Raw genomic sequence first — 27,859 nt, 5'->3', positions numbered from 1 at the left:
CCTGAATATGACAGAGAGAGAGAGAGAAAGAGAGAGAGAGAGAGAGAGAGAGAGAGAGAGAGAGAGAGAGAGAGAGAGAGAGAGAGAGAGAGAGAGAGAGAGAGAGAGAGAGAGAGAGAGATTAATTTTAAAATTTTAAAATCTTCAACTTCTGCAATCCTTACCTCGACGACACTGTGACAGGGACGCCAGGGACGGCAGCGGCGGGTGTGGTTTGGGGTGCCGGGGGTGCTCCGGGGGCGCCTGGTGCCGGGGCCCCCGGGGCGCCCGGCGGCGAAAAAGGCGGCCCTTCTTTACCAGGATCTGCTTTTACGCCCGCCTCGCCGTTCTGACTGTAGGGGAACGGCGCAGCCATAGTCGTTTGCACCATGTGCTGCAAGAAAAACAAGAACAACACTGTTAATTCAAGCCATTCAAAACTTTAATTCAAATAAAATATGAAAAACCCTGTATATATACACACATTGAACAGTACCCAACTACATAATATCCACAGACTCCTTATCCTTATACTAAAATAATAAGGAAACAACGCGACTATTGTACAAGAGTCTATAAATTTTAAGCTGCGGTGGAGAATTTCATGATCAAATAGTTTGCCTGCACTGTTACCCTTTGTGCCATCTTACATAACCTTATAACCATACAGACACATAGTGTGACTGAATCCAACAATAAACCACTGGAGTGTTTTACCTCGGAAATTAATTGTAAGTCATGCTAATCTTCACTCGAGCTCGCATTTTCTACTCAATTTGGAACTTTCACATTTTAGCTTTTCTTAACACAAAGATAAATGTCTAAATGGGGAAACAGTGAAAAGCAGAGAATTTGAACAATATTAGCCTACGACGTAATACAAAATCTAACTGATAACAAAATACGGCAAGAACTCTTCAATTCGATGACGAAACAACTATACTTCTTCCCCTCCTTGGATCTATTTAAACTATTATCCTCCGACATTAGTTAATGATGAGAGACTTAATAAAGGAAAAAAAAAAGTATGTGCTGGTTTCCAGGCTTGTTAACTAAACGCAAGGTAAAGAGGTTTTGCTCATATCATAAATGATACAAAGTCAACAAAAATAAAATAAAAAAAAAAACGCAAAGGTTACAAACCAATAAGTTCCCCAACAAGTATGTTAAAAGTAACTAAAATACGCAACATACAAGTGTATGGAGAAAAAGGCGATATTTCCATAGGTTTAGAAAAATTACATCTTTCAAAAATGCCTGATTGACATATTTTTTTTTTTTAAATAAACAAAACAAATACTTGAAGGAACTTCTAATCTCCAGATGCAGGGTCCCGACCTATCATAAGGTCCATTAGAATAAGATGTTATCAAGGAACTTTCTAGTTCTGAAAAATACCAAGTAAGCAGCACTTCAGTTGGCGTAGGTGGCAGGAAATCAATAATTCGTGCTAAATAAAGAATAAATAAAAAAAGAAGTTTTATAGGTATACACAGTAGCTGCGCGCGCGCACACAACGACACGAATAGTACAACTCATACTCGTACTGCCTAGACGTGAATCCCTCAAGCCTGGAGTTTACATGAAAAATATTACGGCAGGGACCAGCAGGGATCCAAAGAGCTAGATACACTTGTAATCAGAGCAATTACGTCGGAGTTTTTAGGACGTCTAATCATTAACCCATCCAGGAAGGAGTTATTTCACACCAGTTTGTTTGGTTCTCCGCATGCGTTGGGTATATATATGTACATATATAAATTATATATATATACATATACCTATAAATATATATATATATATATATATATATATATATATATATATATATATACACACGAAAACACACACACACACATATATATATATATATATATATATATATATATATATATATATATTTATATATATATATATATATATATATATATAATATACATATGTATATAATATATATATATATATATATATATATATATATATTTATATATATATATAATATACATATGTATATAATATATATATATATATATATATATATATATATATATATATATCATAGGCCGCAACTAGTCCACTGCAGGACAAAAGCCTCGGACATGTACTTGCATTCGCGTGAGTTTTTGGGCTTCTAACCAGTTTATAAGCGTGCACGCGTATGAAAGGAAAGTCCATATTAACAATTCAATATACATTTCTCTAAAAGGAACAAAAATTGCTTTAAAAACTGACAACGTCATGATAACAGTATTTGAGAGAGAGAGAGAGAGAGAGAGAGAGAGAGAGAGAGAGAGAGAGAGAGAGAGAGAGAGAGAGAGAGGGGGGGGGGGATAGTTCAAGGTCTCAGGACATCTGCTGTAGCGAAGGGTGGGGTAGTAAGGCAATTGACACAATACAGCATCCATTGTCTTCCTTAATGATTCACACAAAGACGGTCGTACCACTTGGTCTTCCACTTCGCAAATATCAAATTTCAGCATTACCCGAATAATGTTTTCTTGTATGAACCCTGCTACCTAATGTTATAGATTATGTTGCTCCAAGCAACTACATTTATGATAAGTGCTAATATATTCTACTTGCTATTTTAAACCAGAATCATTTCACTATGATGTATTTATTTATATAAGTATCAGTAGCGCTAAAGTTTGTGTAAACTGTTTAGCAAAATTCGGCATCATAATCGGATGAGCCAGCCACAGTATCATGTACTGAGAGTTTTCAATTCACATTATTATAAAATTTCGAGTCCATCTGTTAGTGTTACTGGTAATATTTGTATTAGTACACTTTAAAGCTATTGAACAGCCATTCACACAAAGTTTTTCTTTTCTGACTTGCTAATAATTGCAAGTTTACTGACTATTATTCTCTTTAATTCCCGTAAGAACATTTCAAGTGTGAAAACTTTATTTTAGAATTAAACGCTGATTATAAGCCTCCGTCTATTACATCTATGGAACCCGTCTCAAGTGAATCAGAAAAAGTAGGTAAGGGGAGTGTGTATTCAGGATGCAACTTTCACTAGGCGTAATAGAGATGACGTCTGAGGAATGGCTCATAGTCGTCAACAAAAACTTTCCAATATGCAACAACTAAGAAGGCGCATACCTTCAAAGTATATAATTGCTTTATGGATTTTCTTTACACATTTCTTCGGTATTTCATATAAAAAAATATGATCTACTTGTTAGCTGTGTTGTTCAAGTAACCCATTATATCATCCCGGTTTGAGCTATAAATCAACGCTCCCTTATTTATAATAAACAGATAACATCACTACCTGTATGAAATGAAAAGGCCATATTACAGATTTTCAAAGGCCTCTAATAATACAACTTAGGATTTGTGTCCACAATGCAAGGACAATGTACCTTAAAAAACTAATCATACACAAAATTCAACTTAAAGGTCACGTGTCGAGCACAACCGAATTAATCTATGGCTACTAAATGGATGTCAAACACGATAGTAGTATGGCCTTAAATGAATAAATATAAATCAGCCAATGCCAGTGGTTGGAGAATGGAATGTCCAAAAGCCATGCGTCACCAATGACGTCACAAAGTGACCACTTGCTTGTGCTTTTAGTCTACTTGATATGAGAGAGAGAGAGAGAGAGAGAGAGAGAGAGAGAGAGAGAGAGAAGAGAAGAGAGGAGAGAGAGAGAGAGAGTGAAACATGATGCAACTCGCCTTATACTTTGACAACTTTCTTTTTTTACAGACATCAGCTTTTTATGCTTTCTAAGGATATAAAAGAACAACCTCTACAGAGTAAACCAATCAAGACACTTGAACAACTCTTGCTACTCTTTGATTTACTACGTTCCAATTCGTAATTCTCATGAAATACACGACTATTTTCATAGGTATGAAACACTAGCACAAACGAAAAGACAATACATTCACAAGGAAGATAGTGATTGGGGGAAGCAGTACATATCTAGTCATGGCAAAAAGTCATTAATTGTGTGTGTGTGTGTGTGTGTGTGTATATATATATATATATATATATATATATATATATATATATATATATATATATATATATATATATATATATATATATATATATATATATATATATATATATATATATATATTCCCTTTACGAGGAAGGAAATAGATGATGTTCTATCATGTTATGTTCCGTAAAGAATGCAAATGAACGGTCTGTTGACCAGCCCGTTCATTTGCCGTGCAACATCAGCATAAACACTGGCTTGGGGTCTCTCTGGCAGTGGATCCTCCCCCTTGCATTTTCAACTTGTTCCACCCCTTTGAAGCCTTGGCCCAACCCATGGTCTTTTAACTCCCCCTTTGATGATCGATCATGGCTGCATTGCCATTTAATGATTCGCCACATACAGACAACTGGTCACTTTCATGCGCATATAGCATTTCTTATTAATTATGAAGAATACAAAAACACAACTAATAACTTACAGTAACACTGTATTCTTCTATGAATTGCAAAATAAATCACACACAAAACACTGCATTGCATCCACTTACAACTAACCAGTGTTCAAGCGGTTGTTTTCTAAAAAGCCAAAACTCCATTAGCACTTCTTGTAGAGTAAAAATTACCGATAACGTCTCATATTACAAAAACACTGTTTAGTAAACAGATATCATACGAAGGTAGATGTTTTCACTCACCGTTTGGAGTATGGGCCTCATATAAACCTAGAAGTACGTGCGTACGGACGACAGCGACAACAATGTAATTGCGAGAAATTTGTATGTGCGCACGCGAGAACGTCAGCCAAGAAACTAACGTGTACCTCAGACTTGGTACCTGTGTGTGAGTGTTGTGTGTGAGCAGAGAGAGAGAGAGTCGTGACACAGCTCCACTAGTGACTCAACAACCAGTCAATTGACGTACACGCACGCACATTCTCTCTGCCTCTCAAAACACACACCAAAGCCCTTTATTCGATGCAACAAACAGCCATTCTTCACTCCTTCCTCCCTGTACGGCATTAGCTATCCCTCAGACGTCTCCCTTTACATTTCTCCTTCAGCATTTATGTATACAAAGATAACCAACAAGTGATTTATGCCATCCTCACATACACCGTCACACTCGACACTCGTGGTTTTGTAACACATGTACGCGCGTATTATGTGCACAGATGATCTAAGAGACCATGATGTGATTATCAAGAGTTTCTGGCATCTTTCAACTCAAAACAAACATGGGTAGGGGACCTAGATACCAAGTGTTGCATTTCAACAAAGACGCTCATTCACAAAATCAACCAATTGGGATTAAGATAAGTTTTACGGGAAGCAGGACTACCAACTACTATACTCAGAGAGAGAGAGAGAGAGAGAGAGAGAGAGAGAGAGAGAGAGAGAGAGATTAACACCTTCCACACCATGAACGAGCCCATAATGGCAAGCAAGGACTCATTATAACGAATCTAATCAAATAGAAAGTCAAATATCAGTCTCATATTAACTGAATTACACTTATACAGTAGGTAACACGTCTACCTATATAATCAAGATCGGATTTTTGCTTTCCAATGAATTATTATAGCAAATGACTGCATCGGAATACTGCTAAATGTTGCCTTAAATTTTAGAAAACATTCATGATCAAAGACGACTTAGCAGTAATGCGCGCGCCAGAGAGAGAGAGAGAGAGAGAGAGAGAGAGAGAGAGAGAGAGAGAGAGAGAGAGAGAGAGATTGGCTTTACTCAATTGGTAAAATTATGAAGGCCAAAATGTGAACATTACTGGTGGACTATAAGAGCCGAAGCTATTGAAGATTCAATATTTCTCTACAGCCTTGCGGAACAAAAAAGTTCATACTCATTATCTGCATACTATTTCATTAAATAAACACGGTGTATTCCCTCTTACGAATATTATTATTCAAGTTCCTAATTAAATTGTATAGATATGACAATAACATTTCACAAAAATTATCAAGTGACATCACTTTCCTATGAAATTATCGAACTTACTAACGCCTGTCATTCTGTGCAATTTCTAGCCTGACATTTTAACTTTAATGAGCATAAACAATCATAGGTAAGAATGCAATACATCAACGTGGGTTTACCTATTATTCCAAAATATGAAACTTTTGACCATACTTAAATTTATTTTTCCTAAAACTTATCCTTGACGAGAATTATCATTATGGTATGCCTATTCAAAGAAATACTTAAATATTGTATTTTATGAGGTAGCAACTACCATACATGGGAGACTGACGGAAAGTTGACCTTTTAGACCATTAATTTAAAACACTTCCCAAATACACAAAAGAGAATGCCAACATAAGAGAGGAGAACCAAATCTTACTATTTATACCGAAGAGAATCCTGCCAAGATTTATTCAAATTATGATCACTTTTTTTCAACTGGGTTATACTTGAAGAACCATTGGGTCTTATTTCATTCATACCTACGGTACTGGAGTTTATGAGACGCTCTCCTTTGAAGTTTTTTTACTGACCAACCATATGCTTTTGTTGATAGAGAGCTTTCCTGATCAGAGACACTGCTCGTTTTGAGGTTTCTCTTGCATTCCTTGCCACAAACTCTCATTCACTCGTAATGGGCCGGATCGATTAATTGTGCATGATGCAGAGCTCAAAGAAAAACGAGACGAGGATTAGCGTACTACTTCCTTTCAATGGTCCTTTTAATGTTACCAGAAAATTAGTTAAATGTAAACCTTTCGTTTAAGGGGAGGGAGAGAGAGAGAGAGAGAGAGAGAGAGAGAGAGAGAGAGAGAGAGAGAGAGAGAGAGAGAGAGAGAGATAATTTTTTCTATTATATGGTGATCTCTTCAGGGACTTTATAAACTTATATTTCTAAGATTTGGTGGTTGCTTCTAGCAAATTCCTGCGAGCACCTGAGTATTTGTTTACAAGACCACGCTCTCCATATACTGCCAAATTATGCAAACCTAATGCTTTCCTATATTACTTTTCCATAATTTAAAACAATGTGCCACACGGGAAACAAGTTCAAATCATTAACAAACTATGGAATCATAAAAAAAGTAGTCTGGTTTTCTCACTAAACGACCTGGAACTGACATCGTCAACCAAACAGAAGTTCGCGATGCCAGCGTACATTTGATATATATTCAAAATATATACTAAATAATAAATGGAGTAAATATTCAAAAGTGTCACTATTTGGGAATTGTATATTTTATGGACCCTTTTGAGCAATTAATTCATTTTCAATTTAGTATATTTTCTGAATCTATATAAAATGCACGCTGACATCACGAACTTCTCTTTGGTTGACTATGTTAGTTCCAGGTCGTTTAGTGAGGAAACCAGGCTAGTTTCTTTTTTTTTTTAATAATAATTCTATAGTTCTTTAACATTTCCCATGAGGTGAATTGTTTAGAATCGAGAAAAAGTAAGAGGGAAACAATAAGCTTTGCATAATTTGGCAGTATATGGAGAGCGTGGTCTTGTAAGCAAATATCAGCATTTGAAAAACAGCCATTTAGCTCATGTGATCACTAACCTGCCTAAACCTACACCACACCTCACCTCTGTCTGCTCCGCTCTCAATTGTAAAGAAAAAGCTTTTGTTTGGTTTTTGACTCGGGTACAATCAGGATTTTTAAATAATAATTTTCATCCTCAAGTTGAAAACCTGTTACGATGTAAATGATCAAGTAGGTGTTAATTCGTTGATACATCTTGTCAACCTAATTGTTACTATCATTTCATCATCTTATAAAAGACTTATATGACATCGGTTGACATACAGAATATCCTTAACGGACAAATTTATGTTAGCAGGGCTGTTTCCTCGTCACTAAAATTATTTTTATTATCTCCCAGACTAATTATAGAGCCTTGGGGGTACAAATGTCGGTGGAATAATTATCTTATTGAAATTCCTACTCTATGAAGCTGACTTCGCAGCATCTTCCGAAATGACATTCATAAGGTTCGCAGAATCAGGAAATTTTCCCACTATTGAAAAAAAAAAATCACATGATTTGGCAACCCGAAAAAAATAGAAGATATCAGTGGCTTACAATAACGCCAACAGAATAATAACTCTTTTCCATATATGAACACTACAATTCACCAAGGCCAAACTAGGAAATAATTGATTTCCTCCGTGTTAAGCATTTATAAACTTGTTCTTCCACGCTTCTAGTCATAAAAGGATTCTCTTTTCAACTCAATACTCTGGACCTTTGGAGTTAAATTTCCTATCAAATTCATCAGCTGATTCTAAGAAACATATTACAGAACCTTCCTATTCCATCAACATTTGAGTTAAATATTAGGGTGATCTCAAAACTGTCTTGGGGAGATAATAAAGTCGAAATGTCTAAATTCATATAAACAATTGGTTACTGCTCAAACGTCTCGAGTTCTCACATCAGTTGACATTTACAACGTAAGCTTTACTTGACTCTCAATAGGATAGTTCTCGCAAGTGAGATTACACAGTTCGTTTTCCTCCTCGATAGTATAAAAAGACTTTTAGATAAATCTTTTTCAAATCAAGTAGCGACACGGAACACCAGTCGATGTGTACATCATAAGCAATTATATGAGGGTTGTTCCCACCCCAAACAAGCTTTATTGTTCTGTCCCCACTTTTTTTCCCTTAATTTTGTGACATTCTATTGTATAAGAAGCACGTCTGTCGCTTCCTCGTAGGCAAAACCTTCTTTGTTCAGTCTTTTCTCATATCTTTCTTATATATGTATATATATATATATATATATATATATATATATATATATATATATATATATATATATATATATACACACAAAATCGTATAAACATATACTGTATACATACACACACATTTACATATATGTGTAAATATGCACACACACGACTTTATCATATACAGTTTTACCATCCGATGGGGTGGCCCAAGTAATAAAAACGACGCTTTGTTATGTCTGATGAGCTCCACCGATTTAAGCAGCTGTTCGTATAAATAACACAAGCTCACACGGTCCGCTTCATGTTAATAAATGTGAGCATTTTGGACTATAAAAAATGGATACACAGTAAATCGGAGTTGAGGAGGAAGCTTTAGCATGGTTCATGGCCACAATTGCCTCTCTGGGTTTGGAGCGTAAGAAGAGAAGAGGGAGTGGAAAGGAGAGGAGGGGGAAATCATGACAAAAGATGCCTCATTGCATTGTTGCATAGGATGAGAACACGAAACAATTCTTTTATATAATCAAGTATAAATGTCGTAAGAACTCACTAAATGTCTTCTTACCTAAGGAGACAGAAACAAATTCACTAATTTACTGTTTATAATACAACCAAATACACCTACTCCAATGAACAACAAAAGTACTTTTTTCCACTACACCAAAGAGGTTGCTTTATTATCATTATTTCCTGATTTCTTGTTATATGAATTTGTCATTATGAAAAACAATTAAAGAGAACAAATATCTGAAATGGAATTATCAAGTAAATACGCGCAAGGAAGGTAAAAGGGAAACAGCATTCGGATATAATTTGAATCAATACATTTATCTTACAGAAGTTCATCCCTTTAATTGCTTTTCATTGTTTACAAACCATATCCGCATTATTAGAAGCTATCCTCTCCACCAAAGACCACGATTAAAAGTTCATTAATGCTGTTCTGATGTATTCGTTCGCCAGAGAGAGAGAGGGGGGGGGGGGGACTGACAGGGTGCACCCTTGTTAACTTTAATACACAATCTTCCAACACAATATAGTTATCTATTAACCATTTTATAAATAAGGCCACAGAGCACATGCAACAGAGAAATGTGGGCAATAGAATTCTCAAATCCCCAAGCAGCAGCAATCGAAATAAAAGGTTCAACTATGTGAACACACAGTATCCTTCATGTTGAGGCAACGACATAACATTTGATTATTGAGCGCATTTTATAACTCGCACTTGATCCTTTAAACTCATTTTGTAATAGATAGTTTCAATAGGTAGTCTTCACTTTCGTTGACCTTGTCAGAAAACTCTCGCTTCCATACTTTTTCCCCAAAAGTAGAACTAAAAGCTTATGATCACTAACAAAACGAGAAACTAACCCTAGGAACGAAGCACCAGGGATAACGCATCGCCTCCGGAGATGGAGCAGCTGCGGTGGCTGTAGGATTAGACAAAAAACTTAACACTTGGTTCATCATGGGCGAACACACGTGCACAAAATTCCAATAAAGTCACGATAAATAACTTGCATGAGAATTCTTAAATATCACGCAGTTGGAGTCACCTTCGACCACTGGTAACAACAACAGCTCTGGATGTCACAACAGCGCAGTAGTCAGCACGGGAGGCAAGGCAACACTGCCCTTGAGCACTGATCCTCAACATCTGGTGGGTGCGGTTTTCCTCAAGGGCGGCAACTACGGCCCGGTTTCCACTTCACAATTTCGTGTTAACTTGCTCCTCCTCCTTCCAAACTATATTAGTATCGAATATATGGCTACATTTCTGGATCTGATCCTGGTTATGACCGCACATTCTAAATACAATAAAATACGGCGAAAATGCCTTATTACACGATATTTCACAAGCTACAAATATCCCTAAACTTGAGCTAAGACTGAACCTTTGTAAAACGAAAAAATTTATTTCCTTTCACCGGTCATGCTTAATTAACTAATGTTAGAATACAAATATGTTGTAGTATATGTGCTTCAAATAATTAGCTTGATTAAATAGTCTAGTGAGGGAAAATTGCAACAGCAATGATAATCTTTCCATGCCCTTGGTACGCTGAGGTATGTGACAACCTTATCCACCCACCAATCCATCCACCACCCCTCGCCCACCCAACCACCCAGAAGCGTTCGTGCAAGGTATCGAAGACCACGTTATAGGGGATGGGGGATATTCGTTAAGAATAGCAGGGGATATCGGAGGGGAGGAAGGGATCATGACTGGGGTTAAAGGGGTCTAGGAGGGGGTACTCTTCTTAACCTTGATCTCCTCAAAGGAGGACACTGGAAACCTGTTCGAATTGGCACGAAAGAAAATTCACATTCTGTTGAGTGTTTATCATCGTATGAGGAAATAATGATAAAAGACATTCAAAACTTCGAGAAAATTATTAGCATCTGAAAAATCTTCATTCAGTGGTGAAAATATCCTTTTGTAAGTATCTTAAAAAAGAAAAAAACCTAATATAGCAAGTCTTACAAATAGAGAGGTCTGACTAGATCGATATGCTCTTTAAAATTTCAGACATCAAGGATAAAAAATTCAATTTGAAAATTATTTCTTTTTTTTTTGTGGAACAAATGACTGCTTGGCGATGTGAGCGATAGAACAACTCCATCGCATCTGACTGCAATGTGCAACGAAGCCAACAGAAAAGAGCCGGCAGCAGCAGCAACAGCGTCGGACGCAACAGCACGAGCAACCGCGCCATCCTTGCTCGTCCTTGGGTGTCCTCACCAAACCTGGCTTCAACAGCCGCCAGCAAGAGTCAACTCGGCTCAATCGCAAATTGTCGCCGAAATTTGTCTTAAACCTTCGAAATAAGGTCTTGCACTATAATCACTTTATTTTTTACACTGGCAAATAGCTAACCATTAGAAAATACGAGATCGAGTCAGTAGAAAAAAGGAAGAAAAGAGTAAAGTTAGGCTCCGCGATGGTCGAGTTTTCTCACCTTCAACAGTTCTCGAAAAAAAAGCGCAAATTTAGCCAGACGATTGCAAGACCATATGTAATAAACTACAACAACTAAAATCATTATTATTAGGTTCTTTGTTAGACAGCAAGAAAATGTCATAATCGCATGATCCAAAATAAAGAAGGCAGGGAAAAAAATTACCCGTGACCTTATAAGACGAAAACGTGTGTTTTACCACAAGCTACAGAAACAAAATAAAAATGTATGAATGTGTTAATAAACATAAAAAATCACATATTTCAAAATTTCCATCAGATGATTACATTTTTCAACCGTACCAGAGACAAGCATTCTAAGGCTAAGCAGACAAAATGTATTGTTACGAAATAAGGCGCAATATTGTTGTTAGGGTTTTTAAAATATTTTATTTTAATTGCTCATTACTTTTTTATATAGTTTATTTATTTCCTTCCTCACTGGGCTTTTTCCCTCTTGGAGCTATTGGGCTTATAACATCTTGCTTTTCCAACTAGGGTTGTAGCTTAGCTAATAATAATAATAATAATAATAATAATAATAATAATAATAATAATAATAATAATAATAATAATAATCAGAATGACCACCTCGCTGCCTGCCACTGATGCAAGAGGATACTGGTCCGAATGGAAGCTCATATTATTTGGCTTACATTGCGATACGGATTTAACACAAACTGATGCGCATGAGGATAATTAGATTGACTTTTAGTACAAAATACTGGTAAGTATACTATTTTATATTTGCCGAATATGACAACGATAAACGAAGTATATTTACAAAACTTTAATATAATAAATACTAAAATTTCCAGTCTATGCGTCATATGGGCAAGGTTTCAACCTAAAAAGTGGGACATGCTATCTAAAATTAAGATTACATAAATCTTCCCTGCGGTATTATGTCTTATGGTTAGATTCTGAAAAAGGTAGCTATAGACAATATAATTACGCACCAATTAACCGCTTATCGATAATTTTCCCAAGGTTTTTTTTTTTCTTTAAACACCATTTACTGTTTCACAAACAGGGTGAAGTTTTATTACTATGAGGCTAGGCTGAAAATTCAACAAACAGGACTAGTTCAGTAATCAAAAGAAATCGTTACGGCGGTGAACATTAGTATATGAAATGGAGTACGTACGTACGTACAAGATATTTAATTTCAGTATAAATAGAAATAAAAATGAAAATTAAACATTGGGACATTAATATGGCGTAACCTTTACCGACGAAACTAGAAATGTAGAATGAAATTTTCTAGCATAACTGGAGAAAGCTACCCCACACAGACGAATTATGATGATAAATGGTGCAATTTCCATTACAGTTGAAAATACGATAATTTCTGCTGCGGGATTCAAATTGAAGCAGAACTGTCGTTTAGACGAGGATTACTGACAAAATTGCATTAGACCACGGATAAATATCCATTCTATTTTCTCATCTCCTGCAGTACAAAGGCACACGACTAAATGAGGACACAGCCTTGTTAAAGATTCGTGAATACAATTACCAGTGGCACACATCTCTCTTAATTCATAGAGAGGAAAGGAACAAAAATATATTAATGAGCAGAGACCAAGATATGGTATATAGTTGAGGTTATAACTCACGCTATATCTGATTAATGATCCCATTCCTTCCGGAAAACATCGAAAAGTTTACATAAGGATCTGTTTTGCAAACTTCTTTATAATAACTATTAATATTACTATGCTATTATGTCCTGGAATTCATAAAAGAAACCAGAAAACTTTTGGCTAATAAACTAATTCGATATACCCTATATGCATTTCATAACTCCATACATATGTTAAACTCGTCACATAGCTCTATAGTAGGTCTCCCTCTCCTGCATCGACCTAATTTTGACATCATGAGGTATACGATCCTACCTATATTTACACCTTTTACAATTGATTTTTAAACCTAACCAAACCTCTTAGACTGGTCTATCTTTTCAAAAGAAATTCTTGTACATTCATGGCCTCCAATTTTAGACTTCCACATTACTCTTTTCAGGTAACATAAGCCCCGTAACAACTTGTGCCTTTTCTCTTTCACTAGCATTCCTAGTATTTTAAATCGCACATTAATCGTAATATATATACCGATAACCATTTTATAATTCATGCACTTATTCCTCTACTTCCAAAACCAAGAAAATAGGGATGCATTTTTTTTCAGGACATTATATCGCTCGCTGGTCATTCGACATCAGGTCTACAACCCAGCATCAACACTAAGGTAAAGCCTTCAACCTCGAATGCGATGTTTTCGTATTGTAACATTATGATGCATATTACACAATGACCAGTTTTAATGTAGAGCCAATATTGAAAGATGCGAGCAACATTTTAATTATTACCTTTGGCTATATTATAACTATACCCTATGTGATTGAAACTCTCACGAAAATTCGGAATGGAGGATCGGAACTAATTTACAGGTAGAATTCTTTCCCCTTTCTCCTTTATCTGCATATAAAACATAACTCATCCATTAACACAGGAGCACAATAACCCATATAAGAGGACACTAATGACTTCGGAACATTTGACCACCAGCCTTTCCTTTCCCGAAGTGGGCATTTGGTATTCAAGTGATGCCATGTGCTGGCTTCATCCGATCCTCACTCAAGGACAGAAAACCAGACTTACACTTTTCTTCATAAATATTTGAACGAAGGCCATATACAAGCTTATTTATTGCATGAACAACTCATTTACTGTGAAAATAATGTGAGTATTTGTATACATCAGTCATTAGACTCAAGGGTAAACCAGTTTATTTTGTGGAGGGAAAAAAAAACTTAGTTTGTTTCGTCTTACCTCTACATATGGGTCCAAATTTCAAAATTTAGCAAATCCTCTACCAACTAGTCCAAATATATCAGGTAAAACACTTTTTTAAGTAAACTACAACAATATGCTACCTGAGAGAGAGAGAGAGAGAGAGAGAGAGAGAGAGAGAGAGAGAGAGAGAGAGAGAGAGAGATGACTATGATAGCAATACGTTAACAACTATGCGTGTGTCCAAAGAACAAAAGATGGCGTCAAACCCCCTTTGAAAAACGTATCAAGTAGGGATGAGAAGATGGTATGAATGGCATTGGTAAAAAAATCAATCTGCCGAGTGTGTGTGAAGAGAAGAGAGAAGAGCATGTGGGGAAGAAGCGTTTTTATATTGAGGCCAGGGCGCAACGTCGATTGGGGGCAGCCATAGCATGTAATACATACTAATGATGGCGGATGTATTATTGAGGAACCATTAATTCTTTCATAATGCATTTGATATACCATTTAAAAAAATAAAACTTTAAAAAAGTAACTAAAATCAACAAGAATGGGCAAATGCGACGGCAACCATATTTACCCTAATATTCATGTTTATATATTAAGGAGCGATGGGCGATATCATAACTTACAATGCATGAATTGACAAACAAAACAACTTGATTTGAAAAATTTGCAGCCCTACTTTTTTTCTTGTAGGGGGAGGTTAAATGGGAACAATGAATGTCCAGCCTACAGTGATCGACGTGGTTAAGTATCCTCATTCTTGAAGGGAAGTATTTTCAGCGATAAACCATTATCTTGAATATACAAAGAAATAAAAAATAAAATACGATGAAAGTCAGCATGTTGCACCTATCAAACATTTCTGGTTGACAGAAGAATACTACTTTGCAGATCTTAGCAAGCAAGCTTGGTTCAATGACGCTTAGTGGTTACCATACAACCTTTACTGTCACATCTTGGCTTACAAAGCTTTTTTTCTAAGTTACTCCTGTTTTATTTTCAAATATTTCTAATTCATATCTGAATATGACTGGATGAGGGCTTATCGTAATTGGCTTCAATAATGATTCACTGCCTAAATTCATAAGCAATTACAAGGATGATTTCATATGGAAGAGTACTGAAATAAATAACAAATATGAATCACGAAATAGGAATTTAATTAGGGAAATTTTCAACTAGCTTTACTGGCAGAAAAGAACCTAAATTCAACAATAAGGAAATGACTAACGAGAAAAAAAAAGGGAATTGGGAGAAATTAATAGAGCTGTATAGTAGTATACTGCATTCCAGCAGTTATAATTTCAGCAACGAGAGCAATCAGAACGACGAATAAAAGTTATACCGCATCTCTCAAAGTATTTAAACAATTGGTCAACAACAGATATCTTTCCTCACACACAAAGAAAAGTATCGTAATATGTAGAGCTACAACTAAGGAATTGTTATTTTTATACTCCCATAGACCACAAAAGAATAAAATCGACTTGTGAGCAATTCTGTACTACAGTAGAGTTCCATGCTCAAGACCCAATTTGTATAAACAGAGAAGTGGTTCTGCCACCACCAACAGGCGATGACTTTAAGAAGAATGAAAAGTTTTTAGAGACGTTTTGCCACATAAAACCTTAAGCGCGGGTTACACAATGCATGTGCACTCACACTTTTAAAACGAATCCAAGAACAGGAGGGCTGAACACAGGATGTTCCTTAGCATAAACTCATGGTTCGTTCCGACGTTCAACCCCTTCTTCTCTTATCCTCCAACGTCCTAAGGGTTAGAGAGAGAGAGAGAGAGAGAGAGAGAGAGAGAGAGAGAGAGAGAGAGAGAGAGAGAGAGTGTGTGTGTGTGTGTTCTGTGCACGACATAGTAATTTGCCTCAATGATTACATCTCCTAAAGACCCACTACCGTCTTTCATAGTTCCTATGAGAGAGAGAGAGAGAGAGAGAGAGAGAGAGAGAGAGAGAGAGAGAGAGAGAGAGAGAAAATGCACCTCCCTCAAAAACCTGTAGTTAATTGCTTAAATAAATTATCGAATGGTGATCGTAGTCTAAATAAAGTAAACAAAATCAAAACGCCGCACCCCATAATTTTGGGGAACTTAAAACAGATGAATAATCGACTATAAAATTATCAACTACTATAGCAGAAGAAAATAAGTTTATTATATTGTCAAAATTGCAAGACAGAAAACAAGAACAATTCAAAATCAACGGCTTAACGTAGGTTACCATGACTATTTGTAGTAACTTTTTAGCTCAACAATTTTTTAATAGCTAGCACTAATGAATGATATACATGATCTAGAAATTCCATAAATTTTGCAACTAAGCCTACATACTAAGAGACATGTATAAAAGGCAAGGAGAAGGCACGAGAGTTCATCCAATAATTAAGTCAAACAGCCAACTAATTTATCTGTGGGTTGTTTGAAAAGGAAATGGGTTCAGTTAATTAAATATGTAATAAATATAATTCAATTACAACATTAAAAAAAATGGGCTACCACCATCAAAACAGCATGATACACATTTGTATACAATTGAGAATGCCCTACGATAGTTTCATTACACGTGAAATTACTCGCGTAAAAGCATAAATGATGATAAGATATACCATCAGCACGGTAATAGCAATTCATCCTACAAAGATTGAGAGTACTGTTAAAAAATCGCACAAAAAACTGTACTTGGTTTGATTCTACAGGAGCCTCTCTCTCTCTCTCTCTCTCTCTCTCTCTCTCTCTCTCTCTCTCTCTCTCTCTCTCTCTCTCTCATATAATTTCTTAGAATGTAAAAACAAACTTTGTGTAACTTTGAGATAAGCCCCAAAATTTAAGAGAAATTCAATACAATATGTACCTGAAGTTAGGAGCATAACAAATGACGAATAAAACCACAACGGAATTTGATTATGTCCAAATCAAAGAGTCACTTCGAAAACCCAATACGATATAGGTTGTGTGTGTGTGTGTGAGAGAGAGAGAGAGAGAGAGAGAGAGAGAGAGAGAGAGAGAGAGAGAGAGAGAGAGAGAGAGAGAGAGAGAGAGAGAGAGTGTTTTCTCTCCCCACACACTCTATGTGGTTGAATAGCGTATAAAAGCTAAGGGAATGAACCAAATTACAGGTGTGAATCCAGGTGACAGATGCCATGATACCACTTCCGGCATATATCCCAATGACTCACCTTATCACTTATTTCCCGCAGCACAAAAGAATACATCCTCTGCCTACTAACAACACTAAAATGACGACAACACCAATTATCCACCCCACAAAAAATAAAAAAATAAAAAATAAAAAAAAATTGGCAAAGAATAAAGGAAAAATAAGTCTGTTAAAAATCAACCTTCGCTATCATACGCTCTGTTAAGAATCCTTCATCCAGTACAAGTAGTTGGACGCAATTACGCGAGGAACAATGAAAGTAGAGAGATAATTCAGAGGGGTAAAAAAAAAAAAAAAAAACATGTTTGACGTAAAATAATAGAAATGAAGAGCATGACGTCGCTTACTCTAGAAGAGACCCCGATTTAACTTATGACATGAGGCAGTTTTATAGTTTCTGTATTGAACGGGGACGGCTTACCAATAGCGATTGCTAAGTATTAGAGGTGTAAAATACAATCATCTCTACTGAAATTAGTCATGCATCGGTTGTTACATATTTGAAAGACAACTAAATTTCACCCTCACATGCATAAGCAACCAGGTGCAATTTGTTTTCTTTGATTAACATTATTTTCAAAAGAAACTTTTCTAATCAAACAGTTACCTCCTGGGAATATTTTTATAAAAATTTTTAATATTTAGGCTTACCTTAACACAAGAAATGATAGATATAAACGTTATGACCATGAGAACAAGGGACCAAAAGCTATAATGAAATGCAAAGCTAAACATTTACATCAGTTGAAATTTTTACACAAAATAAATTCAGATGATTACATAATATTAACACTACAATGAAATATTCAAGAATATAATAATTACTAAACATAAGACAAATGGAATTCTTTTTCCATAACTTTAAATAACAAAAAAAAAAAATTAATAATCCTGTTGTCAATTATGGGCATATCGTGAATTAGACAATATTGATATAATACATGATAAAACTCAACGAATGTCATTTACAAAAACGTAAAAAGAAGGGGTGGTACATGGCATTGCGCGAAAGCAAGACCTGATGACGAAACACTTAAACATTATGAAACCGGTAAATAACCTGCAATGGCACAGGATATGATGACGACGACGATATAGGCTACATATAGAGGTTTTGATGATTTGCACTATGGTTCTCTTATCCTACCCACCACCTGAGCAGAATTATATAAGCACCAACTGGTGTATCAACTGAATCATGTATATAATTTATATTCGCAAACACTTGTGGATAAGCATCTACAGTCGCATACCATTCATAGCTTTCCCTATGAGAGAGAGAGAGAGAGAGAGAGAGAGAGAGAGAGAGAGAGAGAGAGAGAGAGAGAGAGAGAGAGAGAGAGAGAGAGAGATTTTTAAGGATAACCGTGACCATTGTAGATGACATCCAAGGAACTATTCTCAATTGAAGGGAAAAAAACCCCAACACAAATTCAAGTGTTTGCAGTGTGGGGAAAAGCAGTATGTAACGAAACCCGATCGAAGCCCTAAGAGCAGCAGGAAAGAAGGTAGTGTACTTAGTCAGACCGGTGTCATAGTCAGCAAGGTTAGTCTTTACCTATCCTGCTGGACACACGACGGTATCGACATTTATTACAAGTTGCTTTGTAATCAATAGCGAGAAAGGGTGCACGCACTCACCCCAGCCGGCTATTTAAGTTCCAGTTTCACACGAGGCAATACAATCGTAATGAGAAGCTATCATGCAACGAGAGGGGAAGTTAGGGTGGGGCAGTTCTATGTCCGGGGGGAAGTTCAAAGAGGTGGGGGAGATAGCCCCTCGGAAATAACCCCTGTCCTAAATCATACCCACCGATCGACACCACAGCTACACCCGTCCGCACTTGAAATATGCATGTTTCACTCACAGGTGATTCACAACACATCATGCAGATCAATCAACACCACTCATATAAATTTCCAGTCTGTCTGTCATTCATAGATACATACAATCAGAGTTCACACACACATAATATATATATATATATATATATATATATATATATATATATATATATATATATATATATATACACACACCTCAATAACATGGTTCAAATTCCGAATACCTAGTTAATCAATAGCTATGACTAAGCCACGACGAAGGGCACCACGTGCACGCTTTCCTATCGGTATAGAGCCTCTAGGTAACAGAAGACAACATTCCTAATAGAAGCATATGTACAAAGGGAAAAGTTCAAGATCCTAACGTCTGCCACATGGAATATAATCAAAATCAATCAATGATTCTCTGCTAGCTTATTATGTGCTATCCGAATCAAGTACTAGAAAGCTTGCAAATGTTTGCCATGCGATTTATTCAAGACTTCAGCATTTCATGAGGGATTACTTCTAACAAATGGCAAACCATGGCAAGTTTTCTGAACCCTAAAAGGGTGACAAAATTCAATTTCAACAAAATAAAATCACAGTTACCACTTAAAGATACAACCATAATCTCATTACAATACTGCCACATGTATCATGGCACATTAAAATAAAAGATATATTCCATATGAAAGTGGGGCTGCGTGCACTACTAAAGTATGTTGCTTCTTATCCCACAGGTGTTACAAGGAATTCTATTGAATTAACGCAACATTTTTCTTATGTCGCATAACCAAAAACGTGGAATAATTTATTCAAATTCATATATCGTCTACTAACAAATCTTAAACCGTTAACAGCCCTTTATACTGTATATATAACGAATAGATCAATATTAGGATGATTTCTTTTAAATGATGAGTATACCTCATGTTATAAAGTAACCGAAATAATTGTAAATAATTTTTTAGGTAATATACCGTAAAAAGTAAGAGTACAGTACATACGAGTGGAATGTTGTACCAGAGATTAAAAATGAAAAGTATTTGAATAAAAGGCATCCATAACCTTGAAGACCCTTTTGGAAGTAAGGAAAAATATTTAGTTTCATGATTATTACTGCAAGAATGCGGCAATTCTAGAAATTTGTTTACTTGTTTTCATATACTAAAATTAGCAGCTTAGATAATTCATTTTCGGTAGTAAGCGCTGTATTGTTCAAAAGAAGCTACCCGCTGCTATTGAATGGCTGGAGAGATCCGAAAATATTGATATTTGATAGATCTACGGATATGAGGCACTAAGACAATATCAAACGTAAAGTTCTAAAACCAAACTCAAAATTACAAAGTAAAAGATATTTCTATTCGAGACTTGGCCCTTGAACAATGGAAGCGTCACATTACTTAAGCCAAGACTACGATTACTATGTCAAATGTTTTAAGAATTTGATATAATTTGCATTATAAAAGTAAAAATATATTGCTAGTTATTATACTGTACGCATTAAAGAGACAACATGCGCGTAATTGTTTTAAGTGTATGTGGATGTGCATATAAAAGAAGAGAAAAACTTGATTCGAATTAGTACTTTCGACTTGATGACATCTCCAAAATTAGCATGACATAAAAACTCTTATAGAATATCTTTATACTATATAAACCGTGGAATCCGCTTCTTGATGACCTCAGATAAGCCATATGAAATAAAAAGACCATAAAGGGTCACTGGAGACAAAACCAGAGCTTAAAATTGGGTTACTTGTTTATTCTAGAATGAAACTTAGAACGAGTGACTCATTAAGTTAGAAGGCAATAAAATAACATAAAACCATTTGAGAGGACTCAAATAAAGCGTTCATTTCCATCTCAAGAAAATATTACCCATCTCACCCCAACACCCACACACGCACGTACACAAGTAGCATATATATACATATATACATACATATAAAACAAAAGAGGAGACAAAGGATAGCTCATATCCATATAATATACATTTTAAGAGGAATTTCCGTTCAAATTAATTTATACACTTCAAAATGTATAAAATAATAAGTTCAATATATTATTTGTGGTAACACGTAAGAATATCTAAGCTCCGATTTGATTTTTTTATAAAATCAGACTTATCGGAGGTCACCAAGAAGGTGCCTCAATGGACTTTATATTCTGCATAAATACGATGTATCAGTGTTTAATTTAATTGCAGGTATGGCGATGTCAATATCATCTAAGGATCTAATTCTTTCATTTTACCTTGTTTTGAGTATTGTTCTTCTGTCTGGTGTTCAGCTGCCGACTCTTATCTTAATTTGTTGGACAGAAACTTACGGTCTATTAAATTTCTTATTCCTGATCTAGATATTAATCTTTGGCACCGTCGTTCAATTAGTACATTATGCATGTTGCATAAGATTTTTCATAACATTGACCATCCTTTACATTCAGATCTCCCTGGATAATTTTATCCTGTTCGTAATACTACCCAGGCAGTTATTTCTAATAGCCAGGCCTTCTCCATCACGAGGCTCAATACTACACAGTATTCTAGAAGTTTTATTCCAGCTATTACCAATTTGTGGGATGATCTTCCTAATCGGGTAGTTGAATCAGTAGAACTACAAAAATTCAAATTGGAGCAAATGTTCTTATGTTGACCAGGCTGACATGAGTCTTTTTATAGTTTATATATGACATATCTGTTTTTGACGTTGTTAATAGTTTATATAGGACATATATGTTTTGACGTTGTTACAGTTTTTCGAATGATTTATTGTTAGCTTGTTCTCATCTTTTATTTATTTCCTTATTTCCTTTCCTCACTGGGCTATTTTTCCCCATTGGAGCCCTTGGGCTTATAGCATCTTGCTCTACCAACTAGGGTTGTAGCTTGGCTAATAATAATAATAATAATAATAATAATAATAATAATAATCCCCATCCAATCCAATCTTAAGCTTTTCTTTACGTGGATTCGCGCATGATGGACGCTTAATGTGATTTTACCAATACCTGTGTATATCTACGTATGGATGAGTGTATATATATATATATATATATATATATATATATATATATATATATGTGTGTGTGTGTGTGTGTGTGTGTGTGTAAATCACGAAAGCTGACGTGGCTATAATACATATAATATATATATATATATATATATATATATATATATATATATATATATATATATATATATTATATATATATATATAGACACACAACCAAAAGTGTATTTTGGGTGACTGGATAAATATATTCATTAAAGAACCCATAAAACGATTGGAACGTGGCGGATGAATTCTTCTAAAAAGATTAACGTAGTTTCAACATTATTTGCCAAAAGTCACAAGGTTGCGCATATCAAGGCTATTCCCATGGTTTTCCTAAACAGTGAGATACTTTCCCAGCGTTTGCTATTTATATAGTTGAGTGGTATTTCCAAACTTTGATATTAAGTTGAATTACTAGCCATAATCACTTAAACAAACCAGTTCAAAATGATGATCTGTCTTTGAAGTCTACTAACCTATTTGGCCACACATTATCATTTATGAATTCCTCTGTTTCTCGAACCTGTTACGACACACCGTAATACGCAAACAATTCTCCAGTTTTTCTCTCTCGATCGCCTTCAATGTCCGTAGTTCCCTTTCAAATATGTCCCTTTCAATAAACCATTTGAAGGTAACGCTCCAAACCAGAGAATGTAAGCTACGTAATCTAATGTATCTTGCAGAACTCTACGAAATCTGTTATCTTCGAAATTTGATAAAACTAAGAATATTACATAAAAATCATTTTCAAGTGTAGACTTTGTAAGCTTTTCAATGTGCTTTACATAAGCATTTTTTCAAACGTTCAAGGGTTATATTAGAAAATTGCGTGAAGAGAACTGAATTCTAAAATTTTTAGAAAAAAAAACTTATCCAAAAGCTATGCTCTGGAACTTGTACCAATTTTCAATGACAGACTAACAGACCTTTAAATTTGCAAGATCTTAACGGAGAGACTCCCTATAAAGATCGAAGATGTTAAGGCCATCAGCATTTAGTTTACTTATTGGCTGTTTGATGAAAATGTGGTCTCATAAATCTCAATATGTTAATTACCTTAATTTGAAATACACACAATGGTATCAAATAATTACCTTAATTTGAAATACACACAATGGTATCAAAATAAACCCAAAAATTTTATTTATGAATGCACTTTACACACACAAAAAAACATATATTTCTTTTTCTTTACACTGTCAATTTATATAAATTACCAAGACTTCCACTAAAATGCTTAGACAATATGACAAGTGAAAGGGAAACCGGAGTCACTGGGGCCCTAAAGCATGATGCAAAGGGTTAAAAGTTCTGCCTACAGGTTGGATACCATACGGAGCGACCCCTACGCCGAAAATTACCACCAGTTATCTAAACTACTTGGATTTATCTACACATTAAAAGCACATTCAATTTGATTAATCTTATTTAGCCAGAATTGGGTAAGAATATTACAGATCAAAATGTGTATCTAATGTCTTCTATCAAAACCCTAAGATGAGTCTATCTCAAATATGATCTCAAATAACAATCGGCTACCCAAAGGTTTAGTGAATATCGACTTATCTGTCTGGCCCAACTAAAAATAAATAATAACTTTTCAAAAAGACGAATGCCCCATTCAAGATTGTACTTCCATGTTAAATATATTCAAAACAGATTGTATTGTAATCTGAATTATAATCAGGTTGACAAATACAGCAAATCCTGGTAGAAATGACATTAACACCCATTATGCAGGAAAAAAAAAACCGCCGGGCCGGGCAAAATGAAACGAGGCAAAAATAGAGCTTACGTATGCAGCTAACAACGAAATAAGGGGAAACGATAATGAGCAAGCTAAGCAACTACAAACAGCAACAGAGCCACCACTCTTAGATTTGGCAACCTCTTCAAAGGTGGCATTTCTATGCACCCAGACGGAAAGTGAGCCATCGACAACTTAAGCAGTGACCACACCACACTAGTATCATAGGTACGAGATCAATACCGTAAACAAAATAAAAACATGATTGCAATCATCATGTTCTAAATATCTCTAAAATCAGACTCACAGACAATATCAAATAAAAGATACTGAAAGGAAAATAGATTCAATACATACACACACACACACACACACACACACACACACACATTTCACATTTATCATGCATTTTTTATACTTTTAAATATTCAGTTACTTGAATACCTCCTAATATAGGATTCACAATACCTTGAGACTATCCTACACCCATTTGGAAAAAAAAAATAAAAAAAAAGTGTATCTACCAAGACCAGGCTTCGAACTTATTCTTAAAGGGTTAGAGAGTTGAAGACATCGATTTATCCTGCTAGCTTTATATAATACATGTAAACAATAAAACATAAAACATTTCAAGAACAGAAACAACATAAATTATATCCTTTACCTATAAACCAATAAGAGTATCTATACTTTCCATAAAACATTCAGAACATAGGAAATGAGAAGTGAAAAACCAATATTATCAATTTGCTCCTTCAACAATCAAGGCTCTAAAGGCTGCCAGGCAACAAATACAAACTCAGATCCGACAGCTGCTATAAACTAACATTAATTAATTGATGAGTGTGCCACTAAGCGTACGAACTAGCCCTACCCATATCACTCTCATGCGTCTATTTAACGAACTCCCACTCTCTCCAACTATAACACTTTCTTTCTACATCAGGTGCTCCACCTATCACCGATGCAATACACCCATTTCTCTTGCGATGTTAATTCTCTCTCTCTCTCTCTCTCTCTCTCTCTCTCTCTCTCTCTCTCTCTCTCTCTCTCTCTCTCAACCACGTCTATCCACTCCGGACTTGCTCACCTTGTCCCAGTTACTTGACCTAAACGCAACCACGTTCCATGCTAAGAGAGCGAGATTTTTTATACCTTCCATCGCAGCAGATGGCTACCAATGCAAACTGATACTCTGGTACAATCTACAGTTCATTTCACTTTCCAGAAAACAATCTTTCACAAAGAAAGATAAATCTTAATTCGAAGAGAAATTTACCATGTACGCATCAATAAAACATCACAAGTACAACAAAAACAATATCTTTACATAAACGCAACAAAAGACAATATCTTTACATAAACGCAACAGAAAAAGTTACAGTTTAAACTATTTACGTTTTTTGCTAATCAACGTAGGTGGGGGCAGCAACGATGATACGCCCAAACTAAATTTAAAAGGGAACTGGTTTCTGTCGATCCCGAAGCGACAGGATCGTTCAATTCTAGTATCGTGAAAGCTACTTGAGTTGATTTTAATCACATGTTCAAATAAATATCACAAATATCATCAAAACACAAAAATCAACACAAGACTGATTCCTAAAGAACATCGCAGGATATGCAGTTTAACAGATAATTTTCTCTCAGGGTTTGGTAGAATATATTCTGCAATATAGGAATCAAATGAATGAAACCAAGAGATGTCACATATTATTCCTACTGTTTTAAAAATAATTGTAGCACCCTAAGAAGAATATGTCAGCTTTGAAAATTTTTATTCTGCAATTATCTTGTTGGGAACGTCAACCCGATGTACATCTATCCTTCAAAGAAAATGACCCAAAGAACGAAGCCCGTATCATTATAGCCTTAAGTATTGCCTCCAAAATATCGCAGTCTGTGTAAAACCCATTTACGGAAGTGGAGTAGTGTTGGGAAAGGGACCGGGGTAATGGATATAGGCTGAAGGAGTGGAGATATAGGAGGAGAGGGGAATGGCGAGGGGGAGAGGGGAGGGAAGTGCAAGTCGCATACCTCTAGTTTCTGCTCTCTCATTAGCCCGACCACACCTCATAACACGTGGGGGCATAACAAACTAAAAATAATACACGCATTCTTTCCCTCCCTCCTACAAAGAGACTTCATGCTCTACCCTGAATTCTTTGGTAGCCTCGACTCTTAATATTTTCATCAAACGGCTCCATGACATTAGATGAATTTGTGATAAAAGATTATTACAGCACAAGAAATAAAAGCTCAATTTCTAAAATTAGATAATGCAACACACTCAACACTAAATATAACTTCGTAAATGTATCGGGCTTAAAATGAAGGCAATTCCTGGTGAAACGCTCTTACGAAGGACAAGTCAGTCAGGTATTCATATTTTAAATGATTAAGTCATATTACACAATCTTGTACGTATTCGATACATATACAACAGCCACATGAACATCTCTCAATAATACATAAAGCATTAAATTTTCATGCATTCAGAAATAATAAAAATTGCATAGAAAACGATAGCACGTGCATTTAAATATATACGTAAAAGAATTAATTTTCCTACAGATCAAACTCAAATGTTCTTCATCTAAAACTCAAGTTTCACATTTCCATTCCGATGTAATCAGGATTTAAAACATAAATTACTTTTTTTTTTCTTCTTCGTCGCTAGCTATGAAAAACCCTAATACAGTTTCAGCAAAATTCAGTGAAAAAGTCAAAATATATTTCACCAAAAAGGACGCATCATAATGGTATAGGAGTAAACTCTACTCATAAAATTGTTCACTATCAAGTACGATTCACTTACACTAAACACAATAAAAAAAAAAGACTTCCTGACGAAAATCAAGCATTCTTCATCTATTTCAAGCTGCAATAAATCTTACTTATTATAAATGAATCAGCAACGAAGTGAGAGTGCTGACCTATTCTTTAAATTCCCTCATGAATGATAAAAAAAATGAATTCAACAATAATGAGTTGCGTACCCAACACAGCGAAAAAAGAGGCAATGCGACATCACTACGTAGTCGAAATCTACAAAGTGGTTTGAGAAAAAAAAAATGTATTTGAACACGGATCTACTGTATATCCTACAACTTTCCTCTTGAATTCGTGGCGTCCAGACCAGAGGTTTAAGAATAATATCAGACAGGGCAGAAAAAGACTTAAGAAAATATATGAATATAAAACACTTGTGATAGGTGAAGTCGAAACGATGAATGGAGGCAAAACTTGCGTGGCTTGACATTGTCTAAAATAATATTACTTAGTCAAAAAGGACAAACAATAATCCAAATTATATACTGTGATCAAATATAGGAGGTGTTGCGTCTCTCTCTCTCTCTCTCTCTCTCTCTCTCTCTCTCTCTCTCTCTCTCTCTCTCTCTTCTTAATATGTATGTGTGTGGTAAAACTTTTACAACTTTCCTTCAATTATAACCCCTAAAACCAAACTGCCTTGAGAGCAACATAAAACGGCCTTGTTTACACCTGCAGCTAAATATTAGGGAAGTCTCTGATAGGAGATCATGGAGAGAGAAAAAGAGGCAAGATTTATGCCTGCCAAAACTAATAGAAAACAGGATTCACCGTTTCTGG

At 35.5% G+C, this 27,859-nt stretch overlaps 1 protein-coding gene across 1 annotated transcript in view; it reads right to left on the bottom strand.

Annotated features, from left to right (window-relative positions):
• Window positions 1–10,308, bottom strand: part of LOC137654686 (RNA binding protein fox-1 homolog 3-like) — a 66,679-nt gene extending 56,371 nt beyond the window's left edge. Inside the window, 2 exon segments of the mRNA XM_068388562.1 lie at window positions 165–373; window positions 10,044–10,308. Coding sequence (XP_068244663.1) covers window positions 165–373; window positions 10,044–10,142 — 308 coding nt within the window. The 5' untranslated portion in view covers window positions 10,143–10,308.
• Window positions 10,309–27,859: the final 17,551 nt, after the last annotated feature.

This window comes from Palaemon carinicauda, chromosome 15, assembly GCF_036898095.1.
Source record: "Palaemon carinicauda isolate YSFRI2023 chromosome 15, ASM3689809v2, whole genome shotgun sequence".
In the NCBI taxonomy this organism is placed as follows: domain Eukaryota; kingdom Metazoa; phylum Arthropoda; class Malacostraca; order Decapoda; family Palaemonidae; genus Palaemon; species Palaemon carinicauda.
This window is presented reverse-complemented; position numbering and strand designations above follow the sequence as displayed.